We start from the raw sequence: 19,931 nt of genomic DNA on the forward strand, positions 1-19,931 counted from the left end.
TAGTTGAAAGATTTCTCAATTCCACTTAAGTGGTTAAGTGTTGACTGTGGAAAGTTAACTATGTAAATTGTAATTTTCATAGTAACCAACTAAAACAATCTATACAAACAGATACTATTTTTAAAAACCTGATCAATTAAAATGGAATGATAGCAATATTCAAGGAACTCAAATGGAGGAAGGATTAGGGGAAATGAAGGAAGGAAAAACAGGAAAAACTGCATAAAACAAATAACAACATGGTACACCTAAATCCAAGCATATGAATAATTTCATTAAGTGGAAATGACCTAAACTCACCCAACTAAAAGAGAGAAGTTGGTATTAATAAATACTGCAAGATTCCACTTATATGAGGTATGTATGATTTATATGTAGAACTTAAATAATAGATACTTAGAAATTAAATAATACATTTCAAAATAATTTCTTGGCCAAATAGGAATTATTTATTTATTCCAATCTATTATTTATTTATCACCAATAGGAAGTATTAAGGAAAATATTTTCATTTCTTGAACTGAATGAAAAATGAAAACATAACATCAAAATTGGTGGGTTGAAGCTAAAGCAGTGTTTCCAGGGACATTTATAGTGTTAAATGGTTATAAGTAAGTCGCCAGCCTTGCCCATACTCAGTGGAAGGAGATTACACAAGGGTGTGAATACCAGGAGGTAGGATACTTGGAGGCCATGTGAGAGTCTATATGCCACACCACCTTTATAAGATTTCCATTGGCACACAGTTGGAAAGGTGGTCAAAGGTAAATCTGTCCTTAGAGGAGAATGGATTTTATTAGCCTTCTACACAGAAAGTGTTTAGAAAAAAAGTGACTAATCTCTTCTTTCCCTTCCCATCTCGTGTCTCTATCCCCATCCCCCAATGCTTCCTGCAGCCAGTGTTAGTTACAGAGTTTGTAGCCTTCCTGAAATGCTTGTGTGCTTGAATACTCACGTATTAACTATACTTAAGTAGATTCAATGGGAATTTTTCTCTTTATAAAAGTCAGATCATATTGATTACATTATTTTTAAGCTTGCTTTTTTTCCTCTTGAACTTTTCACTTTGAAATCACTTTAGACTTACCAAAAAAAGTTGCAAAATGAAGGAAAAGAAATCTCATATACCTTTCATATAGCTTCCTCAAATATTAGCATATAACCACAGAACAATGATCATGATCAGGAAATTAATACTTAATTTGCATATCTTATTATATTTTTTCAGTTGTCCTAGTAATGTCCTTTTTCTGGTTCAAGATCCAATCCTGGGCATATATTATATCCAGGCAGTTTCTTGTCTTCTAGACCTTCTCCAGTTTGGGATAGTTTCTTCCACATTTCATTGCCTTTCATGACTTTGATACTTTTGAAGAGTGCTATTTATTTTATACAATGATTGTCAATGTGGGTTTATCTGATGACAGTTATGAAATTTTGTCAAAAATCCCATAGAAATGATGTTGTGGCTTTCTCAGGTATATGATGTCACCATATCTTACTACTAGTGATGTTAGTTTACTAGTAGTTACAGGTAATCACTTGTTTAAAGTGGTGTGTGTTTAAAATTAATAAAGTTAGAGAACTCAGTTAAGCATCTGACTCTTGATTTTGGCTCAAGTCATTATCTCACGGTCATGGGATCAAGCCCTGCATTGGGCTCCATGCTAACAGTGCAGAGCCTGCTGAGATCTCCTCTCTCCCTCTCTCTCTCTGCCCTTCCCCCACTTGCAAATGCTCTCTCTCTCTCAAAATAAATAAAATAAACATAAAAAATAAAATTAATAAAGCTACTACTTTTTCCCTTTGTAGTTAATATCTTATTGGCAGATGCTTTGAGACTACGTAAATATTCCACCTTATTCTTTTGCCCACTCATTTAGTATCCAAGGATGATTCTTACTTGAAACAATTATTACTGTGGTATTTTCAAACAGTGGTGTTCTATTTCCATTATTCCATCTACATTTATTAGAATTCTACTATAAGGAAGTGGTTTTCCTTCTCCTCCTATTCAATTATTTACCCATATCAGTATGAACTCATGGGTATTTGTTTTGTGTAATAGTCTATATCTATTAGTACCACTGTTCATTGTGTTACTCAAATTGTTCCACACATGGCCACTGGGAGTCCCTTCAAGTTAGCTCCTGTGCCTTTTGACATGTCTCTATTATTCGGGGGGCACTTCCTAGTTTTTTGACATCACAAGGAGCTCCAGACTCATCTTGTTCTTTCTTGTAGCAACATTGTAATCAGCCATGGTTCCTTTTATCATGGTGACTTGGGCCATCTCAGCCCAATAATGGTTGATGTATGTTCTCATTGGTCATCTGAAGCTTTCAATTCTTTTTTTTTTTTAATTTTTAAAAATGTTTATTTATTATTGAGAGACAGAGAGACACAGAGCGTGAGCAGGGGAGGGGTAGAGAGAGGGGGAGACAAAGAATTTGAAGTAGGCTCCAGGATCTGAGTTGTTAGCACAGAGCCTGACGTGGGGCTCAAACTCACAAACTGCGAGATCATGACCTGAGCCGAAGTCGGTCGCTTAACCAACTGAGCCACCCAGGCGCCCCCTGAAGCTTTTAATTCTTTAACAGAACTTCTTACCACTGAATCTAGCTGTGTTTATTTTGCTTTCCTAGAACTAGTGGTGTGTAAGTCCTTGTGCACTCCCACATACTTAGGTTTAAAACAAGTATAAATAAATAGGAACTTGTGATAGCAATTCTTCCTGGGAGAAGTACTGACTTTCCATACCATCATTTTCTTTTACTGTTATTAACCAAGTTCTGAGATGACCTCTCTTTTTTCTTGCTCATTTTGTTTGACCCTTGCTTGAATGTTAAAAGGGAAGCTTCTTAAGGACAGGGGTGGGATAGAGACTTTCCTACTCACCATTCAGCTGGCTTTGGGACTAATTGGTATGCATATGCTGTTAGGCCAGCTTTTGCCTTTGTTTATTGCTGGAACAATAAACTCTTCCTCTAAAAAACACTCCATGGGAAGGTTCTATCTTGTCTGTTTAAAAAAGAAAACACAGGAGGTCTTTACTCTTAGTTTCCCTACTCCAGAGCTAATGATTTCCTGGCTATTACAGGTTTATAATCAAAAGTCTAACACACCATTTCATAAGGACCACTAGATGCTGGCTATGGAGACTTGCACTTTTTTGTGCCCAAATGGATGTCTCTGCCCACACCAAACCTTCAAGCAGAACTCATATGTATTCTCACTATAACCACAATTCATGTGCTTATTTTCTTAGATAGCACAATTTCACTAAACATGAATAAGAATTGCAAAGACTATTATGGGGAACCTTCGAAATGGTGAAGACAAAGCATCTTGGACTAACTTCTGGCAAGAGGAAACATACAAATATTCAGAAGGCCATTTTGGGGGCCCCTAAGTGGCTCAGGTCATGATCTTGCGGTTTGTGGGTTTGAGCCCTGTGTTGGGCTCTGTGCTGATAGCTCAGAGCCTGGAGCCTGCTTCAGATTCTGTGTCTCCTTCTCTCTCTCAACCCTCCCCTGCTCATGCTCTGTCTCTTTCTCTCAAAAATAAATAAACGTTAAAAAAAAGCCATTTTTAATTGGTATGTGGAGGGCTCAAAACAAACTTCTTACTCCATTACAGGTTTCCCCCCAAATTCTCTGGGGAATGCTGAAGTTAAGGAAACACTTTATTTGGGGCACCTGGGTGGCTCAGTCCGTTGAGTGTCCGACTTCGGCTCAGGTCATTATCTCACAGTTCATGGGTTTGAGCCCCGCGTCAGGCTCTGTGCTGACAGCTCAGAGCCTGGAGCCTGCTTCAGATTCTGTGTCTTCCTCTCTCTCTCTGCCCCTCCCCTGCCCACATTCTGTCAACCTCTCTCTCAAAAAATAAACATTAAAAAAACCCACTTTATTTGGATCTTCATACACTGGCCCTTCTTGTGCATTCTTTATGTTCGACTTGCTGTGATTTCACAACTTAGACTACTCTCAAGGTCTTGCCCAGAAGACTATTGATTTAATGGGCCATTCCTCCCTCCAGATTGCTTTGCCAGAAGGTAAATCAGAGGAAGATGAAATAAGCTGAATTATATTAGAACCATAATAAAGAATTTCCCAGACCACAGAAAAACCAAAACATTGCTACAGGATTTTGAATTATATTAGTCATTTACTGGCCAGGGATTTTAGATCTAAACCAATTACTCTTTTCCCATTAAAGACAAGATTTATTGAAACCTATCATGTTGGAAAGTGAAAACAATTTAAAAAATTCCATCATGGAGGGGAGCCTGGGAGGCTCAGTTGATTAAGCATCCGACTTAGGCTCAGGTCATGATCTGACAGTTAGTGAGTTTGAGCCCCGCATCCAGCTCTGTGCTAACAGCTTGGAGAATGGAGCCTACTTCAGATTCTGTGTCTTCCTCTCTCTGCCCCTCCCCTACTCGTGCTCTGTCTCTGTCCCTCTCTCTCAAAAAAAATAAACATTAAAAAAATTTTTTAAAGTTCCATCATGGAAAATACTTTAAAAAGGCCTGGAAACAGTAAGAAAAGTAGTCCTTTTTGAATAGCTATGATTATAAACAACAACAAAAAAGACCTGAAAAGATTCTAGAATTCTGTTTCAAGAAACTTTAAATAATACTCTTGGGTCGACTCTAAGCTAATGTGGAAGGATCCCTATTCTCTCTTCGTATAAATGGGCTATAACCTGAAATAGGAAGCTTGGTCAGAAAATTATATGAGAAATTATGGATCTGGTGGATGTCTAACATTTAGCTGAACATTAGGATGGACTTAAAAGTATTGATCCATAAAATACCTTGGAATAAACCTAATCAAAGATGTAAAATATCAGTAGGCTGAAAACTATAGAAAACTTATGAAGGAAATTGAAGAAGACAGAAAGAAATGAAAAAACATTCCATGCTCATGGATTGGAAGAATAAATATAATGTCAATACTACCCAAAGCAATCTACACATTCAATGCAATCCCAATCAAAATTGCACGGGCATTATTCTCAAAGCTAGAACAAACAATCCTAAAATTTGTATGGAACCACAAAAGACCCTTGAATAGCCAAAGTAATATTGAAAAAGAAAACCAAAGCAGGAGGCATCACAATCTCAGACTTTAGCCTCTACTACAAAGCTGTAATCATCAAGACAGTATGGTATTGGCACAAAAACAGACATAGACCAATGGAATAGAATAGAGAACCCAGAATTGGACCCACAAATGTAAGGCCAACTAATCTCTGTCAAAGCAGGAAAGAGTATCCAATGGAAAAAAGACAGTCTCTTTAGCAAATGGTGCTGGGAGAACTGGACAGCAACATGCAGAAGAAGGAAACTAGACCACTTTCTTACACCATATACAAAAATAAACTCAAAATGCATGGAAGACCTAAATGTGAAACAGGAAACCATCAAAACCCTAGAGTAGAAAGCAGGTAACAACCTCTTTGACCTCAGCCTCAGCAATTTCTTGCTCAACACATCTCCAAAGGCAAGGGAATTAAAAGCAAAAATGGACTATTAGGACCTCATCAAGATAAAAAGCTTCTGCACTGCAAAGGAAACAATCAACAAAACTAAAAGGCAACCTATGGAATAGGAAAAGATATTTTCAAATGACATATTGGATAAAGGGGTAATATCCAAAATCTATAAAGAATTTATCAAACGCCACACCCGAAAAACAAATAATCTAGGGAAGAAATGGGCAGAAGACAAGAATAGACACTTTTCCAAAGAAGACATCCAGATCAACAGACACATGAAAAGATGCTCAATATCACTCATCATCAAGGAAATACAAATCAAAACCACACTGAGATACCACCTCACACTGGTCAAATTGGCTAAAATTAATAATTCAGGAAACAACAGATGCTGGCGAGGATGTGGAGACACGGGAACCCTCTTGCACTGTTGGTGGGAATGCAAAGTGGTGTAGCCACTCTGGAAACAGTGTGGAGGTTCCTCAAAAAATTAAAAATAGAACTACCCTACGACCCAGCAATAGCACTGCTAGTAATTTATCCAAAGGATACAGGAGTGCTGATTCATAGGAACATATGTAACCCCAATGTTTATAGCAGCACTATCAACAATACCCAAATTATGGAAAGAGCCTAAATGTCCATCAACTGATAAATGGATAAAGAAGATGTGGTTTATATATACAATGGAATACTACTTGGCAATGAGAAAGAATGAAATCATGCCATTTGCAGCAACGTGGATGGAACTGGAAGGTATTATGCTAAGTGAAATAAGTCAGTCAGAGAAAGGCAGATATCATATGTTTTCACTCATGTGGAATTTGAGAAACTTAACAGAAGACCATGGAGGAAGGGAAGGGAAAGGAAGGGGGAAAAATAGTTACAAACAGAGAGGGAGGAAGGCAAACCATAAGAGACTCTTAAATACAGAGAACAAACTGAGGGCTGGTGGGGGAGTGGGGGAGAGGAGAAAATGGGTGATGGGCATTGAGAAGGGCACTTGTTGGGATGAACACTGGGTATTGTATGTAAGCGATGAACCACGGGAAGTTACCCCAAAAAGCAAGTACACACTTTACACGCTGTATGTTAGCCAATTTGACAATAAGTTATATTTAAAAAAAAAAGTATTGATAAATGTAGGACCAACAACAAACTTATGGCCACTGTGATAAAACAACTGGTCCCTGAAACAGAAATTGAAAGGCCCTCCATCATCTAAGAATTACAGAACTATTATAGAACTATTAATGAGGATTTGTGCGGCTATATAAGCAAATAAGTAAGGGGAAGACACAATATCCCATTTTATGTATGTATGTATGTATGTATGTATGTATGTATGATCTATCTATGTGCTTTCATTGTGTGCCCAAAGGGCTCCACATGCTTGGCAAGTCTGTAGACTTTGGTTCTTCACCAATGACCCACTGTTTTTTTTTAAGTCTTTATTTAAATTATAGTTAGTTAACATACAGTATAACATTAGTTTAAGGTGTACCATTTAGTGATTTAACACTTACATACAACACCGAGTGCTCATCACAAGTGCGTTCAATTCCTATCATGTATTTAGCCATCCCCCCACTCACCTCCTCTCTGGTAACCATCATTTTGTTGTATATAGTTAAGAGTATGTTTCTTGGGTTGCCCCCCCCCCCACCTTTTTTTCTATACTTGAAGCTTTTTATTTTGATGTAGTCCCAATAGTTTATTTTTGCTTTTCTTTCCCTTGCCTCAGGAGACATACCTAGTGAGAAGTAGCTATGGCTGGGGGCCTGGGTGGCTCAGTCAGTTAAGTGTACAACTTTGGCTCAGGTCATGATCTCATGGTTGATGAGTTCAAGCCCCACATCCGGCTCTGTGCTGCCAGCTCAGAGCCTGGAGCCTGCTTCACATTCTTTGTCTCCCACTCTCTGCCCCTCCCCTGCTCATGCTCTGTCTCTCTTCAAAAATAAATAAACATTAAAAAAAAAAAAAAGAAGTTGCTATGGCTGATGTCAAAAGGTTTATGGCCTATGTTCTCCTCCAGGGTTTTTATGGTTTCTCATCTCACATTTTGGTTTTTAATCCATTTTGAATTTGTTTTTGTGTATGGTATAAGAAAGTAGTCCAATTTCATTCTAATTTGCTAAGAAGGTAGATCTTATATTAAGTGCTGTGTGTGTGTGTGTGTGTGTGTGTGTGTGTGTGTGTGTTGTGATCTCAAATAAGAGTCTTTTTAATGGTAAGATTGTTGGAAAATTGAGTAATGTCTATGAACAATGCTTTTGATTGGGGATTAGTGATTCTAGGGGCACAGGAAAGAAGTCATTTGAAATTTATATTCAGGTACCAGACATTAAAAAAAATATTAACATTTCTTTATTTTTGAGAGAGAGAGAGAGACAGACACACAGAGTGAGCAGAGAAGGGGCAGAAAGAGAGAGACACAGAATGTGAAGCAGGCTCCAGGCTCTGAGCTGGCAGCACAGAGCCTGACACGGGACTAAAACTCATGAACTGTGAGTTCATGACCTGAAGTCAAGTGCTTAACTGGCTGAGCTACCCAGGTGCCCCAGGAACCAGACATTTTAATCATTGTAGCCATAAATTGCTTTCCTTCCCCCTGTACCCCAGAACTTATGCTGTTCCCAGTTCTGTTACTATAAAAATTCTTCAACGTTTCTCTGGATAAAAACCCTATTATGAATATTTGTTACAAGACTATTTCTGGGTGCCTGGGTGGCTCAGGCAGTTAAGTGTCTGATGCTTGATTTCATCTCAGGTCATGATCTTCCAGTTCCTGAGTTTGAGTCCCATGTCGGTTTCCATGCTGACAATGTGAAGCCTGCTTAGGATTCTCTCTCTCTCCATCTCTACCCCTTCCCTGCTTGCATTCTCTCTCTTTCTAGAGCTCTCTCTATCTCTCTCTCAAAATAAATAAGTAAACATTTAAAAAGGGTATTTCTTATAAAAAACATATAAAATTTAAGCAGGGGGTTAGTTGTTTGTCAATATTTCAATTGATTATATTCTTCATAGAATACTTTGAAGTGAAAGAATATATTGCATACTCTTGTATAGTGGAGAAAGTTTCAGATTCTAAATGTAATCAGAGATTGACTGTAAATGTTATCATCTTCCTATCTTTCAGAAGAGAATGAAGATTTTTTTTGTAGATGTATTCAAATGTTGGTTTTTAAAAGATCCCACTCTTCCATTAATAGTATATTCACAATGTTTTTTTATGTAATAGATGCTCACTCTATAATAGTCAAGGAAGTGAAAATATTATACACAAAAGTCAATCTTTAAGTTACATAGAATCATTAAATGTAGGTGCCCTGAGCTTAAAATGCTGTCATAATTTTTGAGGAGTTTGAAAAGTAATAAAAATGTATCTTGACCAGTTGGGTTGACCATTTGTCCTTTTTATTCTTGATATGTAGGATGTCTGTGGGGGACGACCTGCTCATCCTCACCCAGTGGGAGGCCTTGTACTATCTTTCTCCTCCCAAGTCCATAGGCACCATATTTGAGGACCCTGTCCGTGTAGTTGTTTATACCATCTTCATGTTGGAATCATGTGCATTCTTTTCTAAGAGGTGAGCAGAGGTATCTGGTTCCTCAGCCAAAGATCTGTTTGTTGTATTTTAAAATAAACATTTTTGATTTAAAATGGTAATTGAAACATTCTTATTTACCTTTGTAATTTAAACTTTAAGTCATACTTTTTTCTTTACTTTTTCTTCAAATCTTTATTTAAACTCTAAATAGTTAACATACAGTGCAATATTGGTTTCAGGAGTAGAATTAAGTGATTCATCACTTACATACAACACCCAGGGCACAACACTACAAGTGCCCTACTAAATACACATCACCCATCTAGCCTATCCCCCACCCACTTTCCTCCATCAGCCCTCAGCTTGCTCTTTATCTTTAAGAGTCTCTTATGGTTTGCTTCCCCCTCTCTCTTTTTACCCTTCCCATATGTTCATCTGTTTTGTTTCTTAAATTCCACACATGAGTGAAATAATGTGGTATTTGTCTTTTTCTGACTTATTTTGCTTAGCATAATACACTGTCTCCATCCACAGCATTGCAAATGGCAAGACTTCATTCTTTTTGATGGCTGAGTAATATTCCATTGTGTGTGTGTGTGTGTGTGTGTGTGTGTGTGTGTGTGTGTGTGTGTGTTTAATCACATCTTCTTTATCCATTCATCAGTTGATGGATATTCAGGTTCTTTCCACAGTTTGGCTATTATTGATAATGCTGCTATAAACATCAGAGTGTGTGTACTCATTCAAATCTGAATTTTTGTATCCTTTAGGTAAATACCTACTAGTGCAGTTGCTGAATCTTAGGGTAGTTCTATTTTTACCTTTTTGAGGAATCTCCATATGGTTTTCAGAGTGGCTGCACAAGTCTGCATTCCACTAACAGTGCAAGAGGGTACCCCTTTTTCTGCATCCTTGCCAACATCTGTTGTTTCTTGTGTTGATACTTTTAGCCATTCTGACAGGTGTGAGGTGACGTCTCATTGTGGTTTTGATTTGTATTTCTCTGATGATGAGTGATGTTGAGTATCTTTTCATATGTCTGTTAGCCATTTGGATGTGTTCTTTGGAAAAGTGTCTATTCATGTCTTCTGCACATGTCTTAACTGGGTTATTTGTTTTTTGGGTGTTAAGTTTGATAAGTTCTTTATAGATTTTGTATACTAACCCTTTATCAGATATGTCATTTGCAAATACCTTCTCCCATTCTATAGGCTGTCTTTTAATTGTGTTGGTTATTTCCTTCACTGTGCAGATGTTTTTCTCTTGATAAAGTCCCAATAGTTCATTTTGCTTTTGTTTCCCTTGCCTCAGGGGACATGGCTAGTAAGAAGTTGCTATGGCTGATGTCAAAGATGTTGCTCTCTGAATCATGATGCCTCCCCGCTCCTATGCCTGGGAACAGTGCAATATGTTGGTACTACCCATTCTTTTTGTGACCCAAGGCATCCTCAGACCATGCTGTCCACTCCTGGACATGTTGTCTACCCTCCTTCACCACCAGAGAACCTTTAAGCAAGGAATGACCCAGGTAGTGGTGGACTTCTAAAACTTTAGGTTTTGTGTTCCGCTGTTTATCATACCTTGTGGTTGTCTCCATAAACAGGGCACCTTCCCTTCTGCAGCACACACAGTTTTTTATCTCCCCCCCCAAAAAAAACTCTCAGCACTTCCTACTTTCCAGAATATGGTCACTTTTCTACTTATAGACTTGAAGGGTGTTCAAAATGATTTGATAATTGTCTAGCTGTGTTCACAGGACGAGGCAAGCTTAGAGTACACTCATCCACCATCTGTATTAAGTGCTTTTACCTAGCATACACGGAAAAAAAATCAACAACAAGGGGACCAGGAAGAAAGTTTTGGAGGTGTTAGATAGGTTCCTAGCAATGATAGTGATGACGGTTTCAAGGATTTATACTTATCTCCAAACACATCAAGTTGTATACATCAAATATCTACAGCTTTTTGTATGTCAGTCATACTTCAAGGAAGTGGTTTAAAAATTGTGAGTGGAAATATTGTCAACATAGAATTAGGTTAGAGGATTTTCTAAACAAAATGTTTTTTAGCACAAGAATCTAGATCATTAATCTGCTCATTAGGGTTTGTCCTGCCCTGGGTACCATCTATGGCTGGTAACGACCATCCTGGATTTATAGACTCAGTTTTGGGTTTCTGGTCTTCATTTTTCTATTTGTCAGGCTCACCCTTCAAGCACAGTCTATCTCAAGGTAATATAAAGCACATTTAGCTAGTTTAAGTATAATAAACTATTATCAAAACCTGACTAAACCTTTGGGGAGGCTCACACTCTTTTTAGTAGTTTGACCACAATTCCTTGACTTATTCCTGCCTTGCCAAACCTCAACCATTTCAATACAGCCTTCAGTAGTTCAGCTCTGAACTACTTCCATGTTCCCACAGCATCTTGTTGCTCTCTCCATGAGTATTTTCAAGTGGGTGCCAGAGATTATTGGGCCAATTTCCATATTTTGTGAAGAAGGTCACTTCAGTGTTTTTGGAAGTTGACCAGGTAGGGTGAAGGCAGCACCAGGCTTCTCCAGTGCAAATGATTCAGAGTCTGCTATGGTCCCTTTGTATTCCACTCCCAGTGCCATTTCTCTAAGCCATCATTCCCTTTCTTCTAATTCTATAACAGTCCCACTTTCCCACTCTGATCTCAGCTTTTACAAACACTTTTTAATACAATGTATACAGCTAATCATCTGTGATTTTTCAGGGCATGTTTGCTACTTATTCATTGTCAATAAGATGAAATCTGAAATTTGTAATAGGACCATCAGGACAAATATGCTCTAGTCATAGTTTAGGGTGTGTTTCATAAAATGTACCTGAGATTACCTACCCTCAGGGTTTGGGATAATAAACAAAATAAAAATTGCCTTAATCTTTCTAGAGATGTTGCTTCTGAAGAATAATAGACACATTCTAGCTGGAAAATAGGTATAAAAACTACACAAAGTTTGAGGATTGAGGTAATGGAAATATTGGTTTTAAAATAAGTTATCAATCCAAAGATACCTTTTAGTTGACAACACAAGACAAATAGGAAAAATGTTTGATTTGTTTATTTTCATTAGTAGCATGAAGTAGATAAGCAAAACTCAGATTCTGTGAACTTGAATCTTTGGAAGAGATTATAGAAATAAGAAATAAGTGCTCTCTTCCAGTGATACACAGAAGCATTCTGTGGCAATAGCTTTTGGATAGGAACCAATCATAAGTATGTATTATGCACTGAGGGGTTGTAGCTAGAATAAATAATTTAGAAAAATAGGAGCATTGGTAAACCATGGGAAGCTGTGGTTATCTCCTCTCCATAGAGAATGGTCTAAACCTGAGAACAATTCCGTTTCTCTCCAGAATGGGATTGATGCATACATATGTAACTAAGCTAAGGACTGAGGACACCATTTTACACACCATTACACCTGATGCAAACCATTTATATTTGAAGGTGAGGGATACTATGACCATTATTGCCTAGGGATAGGCATAGAGGTAATGCGGCCCCAAACCCTGGTACTATTAACTTCATTTCCTTCATAACCACAACGTAATATACAGCATTCCATCATTTTAATTATCTAGATGCCTTTTGGTAAATATTTATTAATTCTGCTCAGCCATGTTTATAGCTAGAGAGAAGTGAAATAAATAAGTATACAAATTCCTAAATTTTGGAAATTTCAGGCACATGGATTGTATCATAGGGAAGAATAAAAATTCAATAAGCGTTTTTGCAATTAATCAACTGTCATCAAAATGTGGAATATTTAGGGAGAAGACAGGTAAGCACATTAAGATAAAATGTGGCCTTGAAAAACAGATTTCCATTTTTCCAGGAATGTACAGAGGTCAAGTGGGTGTGCCAGAGTCCCTATACTAGAAAGCTGTGGACTGCTACATTGGTCAGAATGAAGTCAAATGTTTTTCTGAAGCCTTCCATTCCAGGGCCATGTGATTTTATTTTCATCTTGATATTTTCAATCTGCACATTGTCTCCTTCAGAGCCTGCTGTACCTGCTTATTGCGCAGAGTGTAGATGACAGGGTTGAGCAGTGGCGTTACCACTGTGTTCACAAGGGCAGCCTCCCTGTTGGAGTTCAGCCTGTTCCTTTGCTTTGGTTTCACGTATATAAAGACACAGCTGCCATACATCAGAGAGAGGACAATGAGGTGAGAGGAGCAGGTGGAGAAAGCTTTCTGTCGCTCCTTGGCTGATGGGAGTCGCACAATTGTGACTACTATGTTGCTGTATGCAATGATGGTTATGATAAGCGATGTCAAAAGGATCAACAAAGCGATGACAAAGGCCAACATTTCAACAGACCTGGTATTAGAACAGGAGAGATGAATCAGGGCACCAGTGTCACAGAAGAAGTGGGGAATGACATGGGGGCCACAGAACGATAACTGGGAAACCATTACTAGTGGACCAGTGATGAGAATGAAGGCCAAAGTGAAGCAGGCAGTGACCAAGAGGAAGCAAGTCTTGAGGTTCATGATGGTTGGGTAATGCAGGGGCTTGCAAATGGCCATGTACCGATCCACAGACATCACTGCTATGAGGAGGAAACCTGCTGCTCCCAGATAGACAAACACAAAGGCTTGTATGAAACAGGCAAGAAAGGAAATGGTTTGCCGGCCTAAAAGAAAGATGACCAGCAACTTAGGAATAACAGCACTTATGAAACAACACTCAAAGAAGGAGAAAATGCTGAGGAAAAAGTACATAGGTGTCTGGAGCCGGGAGTCAGCACAGGTGATGGTGACTATGACAGCATTGCCTGTAATGGATGCCAGGTAGGCCAGCAGGTGCACCAGGAAGAGGACCTTTCCCAGGTGTTGGATGGCAGGAAACCCCTCCAAGGTGAATTCTTGGACAGTGGTCCCGTTCCCCATTTCCATGGGCATCTCTTTCCACAGCGTCATCCCTGCTGGTCTTAACCTACAATAAAAACAACCATGAGCACAAAGGTTTGAGGGGATCATGATTAAGTTACTTGTCTGTCCAAGAAAGTGGCTGGGCAGATAGCAAAGTGGTTTAGCTGGTTGGTTCTTAAAACACTTTTTTAAATGTTTATTCAGTTTTCAGAGAGAGAGGGAAGGAGCGAGGGGCAGAGAGGGACGGACACAGAGAATCCAAAGCAGGTTCTGCGATGTCAGCTCAAAGCGATGTGAAGCTGTAAAACAGACTGTGACATCATGACATGAGCTGAAATTGGATGCCCAATTGACTGATCCACTGGCACTTCGCCAGCTGGTTCTTATAGTCTAATTATAATGTTATGATCATTAGAATAATGCTTAAATAGAGCATCATCAGTAGAGTTATTGGCAAGTTTGTAATTATCAAACATTTCATTGTGTTAATACTATTATCAATTTGTAAGTAAACATAACAGTTATTTAGTAATATCCCCTTTGAACATACCTTTTAGTAATGCAGCACATTCTATGGTCTGAGTTATCATCATCATCATCTGTTGAAGATCTATGCTTGTTCTATGCTGGTCTCTGAAATTCAGTATTTCTATGAGTCTTCACAATAACCATGAACCCCTTCTTCTATAGAAGCAGAAACTGAGGCTTAGAGAGCTCCAGAGAGCTTAAGTCACATAGCTGGGACCTTAGCCAGAATGCCTGAATCTGGAGTGCCTGCTATTTCCAAATGAGGTGACAAAATATTTTAAAACGGGAACAAATCTATTGTTGATCTCTCAACCTAAGTGCAAGATTAGCTTTATCTTACTTGTTTCTACCCTTGGTTATAATCCCTGTTGAGTTACTGGCCTGTGGAATGACACGGGGCTGAGAGAGCATCTACTTTACTCAAGCATTTTATAGAAGAAACTGGAGACCAGAGACATTGGGTGCTGCTCAACAACATGCCATAAACTGTAAATCCAGGTTTTACCACCTGCCCCTTTGGTTCACGCTGGCCTGTGAGGGAGGGGGGCTGACAGTAGTTCACAGAATTAACCCACTTAGGAAGATATGCTGGGAACCTGGAATGCATACATCCACTCTTCCATGAAGCTCAGTGAACATTCTTCTCTCTTCATTCCTCTCAATCACTGACTTCTCTCACGATGGTGTTTGACTCTAGCATCTCAATATTAGGCTAAAAGCTGGCAGTGTGGAATATGTCACTCTCACTACCCCACAGTGTGCCAGGCCCCCTGAAGGGCCTCTCATGAAGCCAAACTGCTCATCCCCGAGTGGCACAGCCTGAGGGTGCACCTGCTTCTCTTCCAGTAGACCCCAGGAAGTTCACCAAGTCACTACGGTGCCTGAGGCCAGTCATACACGGGAGTTAACTCTTGGCAGGAGGGGCTTCTTCCTCTCACAGCTATTGTCCTCTAAGAAATCAAGAGCCTGCTGTGGGCTGAGGGGAAAGAGGAGAAGGAAACGCAATTGTCATAACCTGTTGACTCACAGTGAGGTGAATATACATCCAATGCTGCCGGTGTCTGGCTGACAAAGCCCTGCTTCCATAGCCCAGAATGTTTCATACCACAACAAGGCTACATGGCAGCCTTGACCACCGAAACCCCAGAAAGCAGCAGATGGACTAAAACAACCACATTTCACTGCCCGCAATTCTGGGCGAGAGCTGGACTCCCACACTATTTAGGGTCTGATGAAAGGTCTGGCTCTGCTCCCCAAGTGTGTGGAAGCCCACCTAACCTGCAACATTGCTGTCCACCTGCTCTCCTAGTTGCTGGGAGCAGACGGCTGCTTATAGGTTTATGCCTCGGTGCAGCTGAGACAAGGTCCTTGTGCTGCAGTGCTCCACTGTCATGGGAACACCTGCTCCAAGATAGCGTCTACTGCACTATGCTCCTCTGCATATCCTCACCTCCCGTGTAGAGGAGCATCCTTGCTTTCCTGCATCAACAATGAGAAGCTGCAAGTTTGAAGTCTCTCTGACATTTTTGCCACAGGACTGTTTGGTCAGCAGCAGGACAGACGCAGCCAGTGAGCAAGGAGTGCAAGCTTTCAAACCTTACTGGATGCTGAAGAGACACAGGCAGAAAGTAAAGGCATGGCTGGTGTGCTGGGGGCAGTAATTGGTCACTGTTGAAAACAAGAGTTACTGGTGCCATCGTCCTATTTATTTTCCCATTGTCTGTGGTGATGCTGACTCCCAGATGTCTGCCTTGTTCTCTGCCAAGATTTTTCGAGAAAATTATATGACAGTTTCCCAAGGGTTTCCAAAATCCCAGGCTGAATGTTGCTACTTACTTGAGGTAAAAGTCCAAACTACAATTTTCCACATGCACTGAAGCCAGAGCATAGTTGTTAAAAGAATAGAGTTTATGATGAGAAAGGGCTTGATTACACCCTGGCCTTCATGAGGCTTTTGGGAGGATACTAGGGAAGTCCACCTTTCCTGGCCAATTGTTCTTCATGCTTCCACCAACGTTATGATTCTTTTCATTGCATATTTTCATCTGAAGAGTGTTGTCGTCGTGCTCCTAAATCTCCTTGAAAAAGGAAATCACAAATTTTTTCTTCCTCAGGGAAGAAAGGGGAATGCTATGTGGTATGTGTAACATGTCTAACTTGGCAGGTCCCTCTCTTTTTAAATGGTATTTTGGAAGTGAATCCCCAGATTCATTCTAGATGCATATGAGAAACAGTTGTGAGCCTGAGGATGGAGAAGTTGTATCCATAGCAAGCACTGGCTTGGAAAGCTGCTTCTTCTGGGTACCTCAGCTGGGCTGCAGTGGCAGGAGTGATCCTTTTTTCTGTGGCCTCTGGCTTCCCATTGAAATCTAGAGAATTGGACTAAGCTCCCGGAGTGTATTTGCAGCCAGGCCTGGGCATATACTAGATGGAAATTTGTTGTGCCTGAATCTGCTCTCATCAGTATTGATCCTACAAGGTCAAGGCAAATATTATAGAAACTTTCACAAGTATTCGTGTGGCTCTCACCTTCCTTCAAATAGACATACCATTTTTTATAACATCTGTCTATCTACACACTCTGCTTTCAGTCCAGGCCAAACTTGGACCTCATGATTATTTTCTCAGTTGGAAGTTAGGAAAAATAAGGGGTAATTGGAGAAGTGTCGCAGAAGCTAGAGGGAAGTGAGACTGTACACTTTAATTCTCAGATAAAGACACATTTGCACGGGGTTTTAGTTTTAGTCAGAGCCAGCTTCCTGGTGCAAAAATACCTGTCACATCTGAGCAAGTCCCAGTGCCTAAATGATCATGGGAAGGAGGAGGAACTGGCGTGTGGTTTGATGGAAAGGTTTACAAAGGGGACACTCAAAGAAACGGGCTGAACCAATCACACTTTGCATCTAGCATAAGGGGTGGTGAGATGACCTCAGGAAAATGTTTCAAATTGTTCCACTTTTCTGGATAGTGCCCTCATGGTTCTCCAATACCCACTACTTATTTATGTTTTTAAATGATACCTTGAGATCTTATTTATCTTGGGCATTTCCCAGCATTCCTTGTGTTTGAGTGTTTAGTTCTCTAGTTAGAATAAGGAAAGGGATAGTACTTAAAATTGTATTTGTGATTATCAAAACATGGAGGGATAAAGCAAAATCAGGTTGTGGGTTCTCCTCTGCAGAATATTATTATGTTTGCTACTCTGTCCCCCAGCCACCCTTGAAAAATTAGGCTAAGCTATATTCAGGATTTACATAATAAGAATATTTGGTTTATAGTGTATCTGGTTAATACAGTCTATTCCTAGAAACATTCCAATTTCTAGTATTATATCCATAAGGAAGAAGGCTAAGTTAAGACTTGAAGAAAGGCAAATCCTGTCATCTGTGATATTGTGGGAGAGAGAGTGGGGATGCTAGGTTGGCAAGTGGTGACTGGGATGGAGAGAAACACTCATTATGTGGAACCCCAGGCGGAAGGTGGAGCTGCTGGAATACTAATACTACTTTGAGGACCCCTGTCCCTTCATGGAATTTCCATAAAAGTAAGGCAGTAATGGCAACAGGGACCCAGGGCACATCGATTCTGATGCAGAGAGTTCATTAATATCGCATCCAATACCCATCCGTCCATGTGAGGAAAAGCATGGTAGTGTGTGTTAGTTGCTTCCAACCTGGGACCAGGAGGGGGAGCTGGAGTTATAGGGTAATTTATCCTCTCTGGGTTTCTTGGTTTTCTTTTTTATTCATGTATGGACAAAGGAAGCCTTTTCCTTTTTAATGAACCTCCTACTATATATAGAATGATTACTTAAGTTGAATTGTGTGGGATAGAAAGAGGTAGAAAAATCTATCTATAAATCTCAGAAGTGAAACTAGTTTGTAAGGTTCTGGATCCTCCACTTTTTTTTTTTTAAGTTTTCAGTTAAATTCCAATTAGTTAACATACAGTGTCATATTAGTTTCAGGTGTAAACTATAGTGATTGAACACTTACATACAACAGCAGGTGCTCATCACAAGTGCACTCCTAATCTGCATCAACTATGTAACCCATCCCCCTCCTCCCCACCTCTCCTCTGGTAACCATCAGTTTGTTCTCTATAATGAAGAATGTATTTCTTGGTTTGCCTTTCTCTCTCTCTTTTCCCTATGTTCTTTTTTCTTCTTCTTCTTCACTTCCACATAGAGTGAAATCACATGGTTTTTGTCTTTTTCTGCCTGCTTATTTCACCTAGCATAACACTCACTTGCTCCATCCACCTTGTTGCAAATGATAAGTTGCCATTCTTTTTCATGACTGAGTAATATTCCATTCTACAACATACCACATCTTCTTCATATATTCATCTTTTAAAAAAGTTTTTTTAATGTTTATTTATTTTTGAGAGGGAGAGACAGAGCACAGTTGGGGGAGGGGTGTAGAGAGAGGGAGACTCAGAATTTGAAGTAAAGGCTCCAGTCTCTGAGCTGTCAGCTCAGAGCCTGATATGGGGCTCAAACCCATGAATTGCAAGATCATGACCTGAGCCTAAGTCAGATGCCTAGCCAACTGAGCCACCCAGGGGCCCCTATATATTCATCTTTTCATGGACACTTGAGCTGTTTCCTTAATTTGGATATTGTAGATAATGTTGCATGTATTCCTTTGAATTAGTATTTTTGTATTCTTTTAGTATATACCTAGTCATGCAATTGCTGTATCATTGGGTAGTTCTATTTTAAACTTTTTGAGGAATCTCCATACTGTTGTCCACAGTAGCTGCACCAGTTTATACTCCCACCAACAGGGTGAGAGGGTTCCTTTTTCTCTGCATCCTCACCAATAATTGTTGTTTTCTGTGTTGTTAATTCTAGCCATTCTGATAGGTGAGAAGATATATCTCATTGTAGTTTTTATTTGTTTTTTTAAATTTTTTTAATGTTTATTCACCTTTGAGAGACAGAGAGAGACAGAGCATGAGTGGGGAAAGGGAAGAGAGAGGAAGACACAGAACCTGAAACAGGGTCCAGGCTCTGAGCTGTCAGCACAGAGCCTGACGTGGGGCTTGAATTCATGAACTGTGAGATCACGACCTGAGCCGAAGTTGGACACTCAACTGACTGAGCCACTCAGACCCTGTAGTTTTGATTTGTATTTCTTTGATGATGAGTGATGTTGAACATCTTTTCATGTTTGTGTTGGCCATTTGTAAGTCCTCTGGAGAAATGTCTATTCACATCTTCTGCCCATGTTTAAATTGGATTATTCATTTTTTGAGTGTTGTGTTTTATATGTTCTTTATAGATTTTGGGTACTAATCCCTTATCAGATATGTCATTTGCAAATATCTTCTCCCAGTCCATAGGTTGCCTTTTAGTTTTGTTGTTAATTGTTATACAAACGATTTTTATTTTGATGTAGCCCCAATAGTTTAATTTTGCTTTCTTTCCCCTTGCCTCAG

At 39.5% G+C, this 19,931-nt stretch overlaps 1 protein-coding gene across 1 annotated transcript; it reads right to left on the reverse strand.

The window, feature by feature from the left end:
• Positions 1-12,845: 12,845 nt before the first annotated feature.
• Positions 12,846-14,009, reverse strand: LOC122493536 (olfactory receptor 6C75-like). The gene has a single exon (XM_043598172.1). The coding sequence runs from the start codon at positions 14,007-14,009 to the stop codon at positions 13,047-13,049; it is 963 nt and encodes a 320-aa protein (XP_043454107.1). The 3' UTR covers positions 12,846-13,046.
• Positions 14,010-19,931: the final 5,922 nt, after the last annotated feature.

Source organism: Prionailurus bengalensis, chromosome D2, assembly GCF_016509475.1.
Source record: "Prionailurus bengalensis isolate Pbe53 chromosome D2, Fcat_Pben_1.1_paternal_pri, whole genome shotgun sequence".
NCBI classification, from domain to species: Eukaryota; Metazoa; Chordata; class Mammalia; order Carnivora; family Felidae; genus Prionailurus; species Prionailurus bengalensis.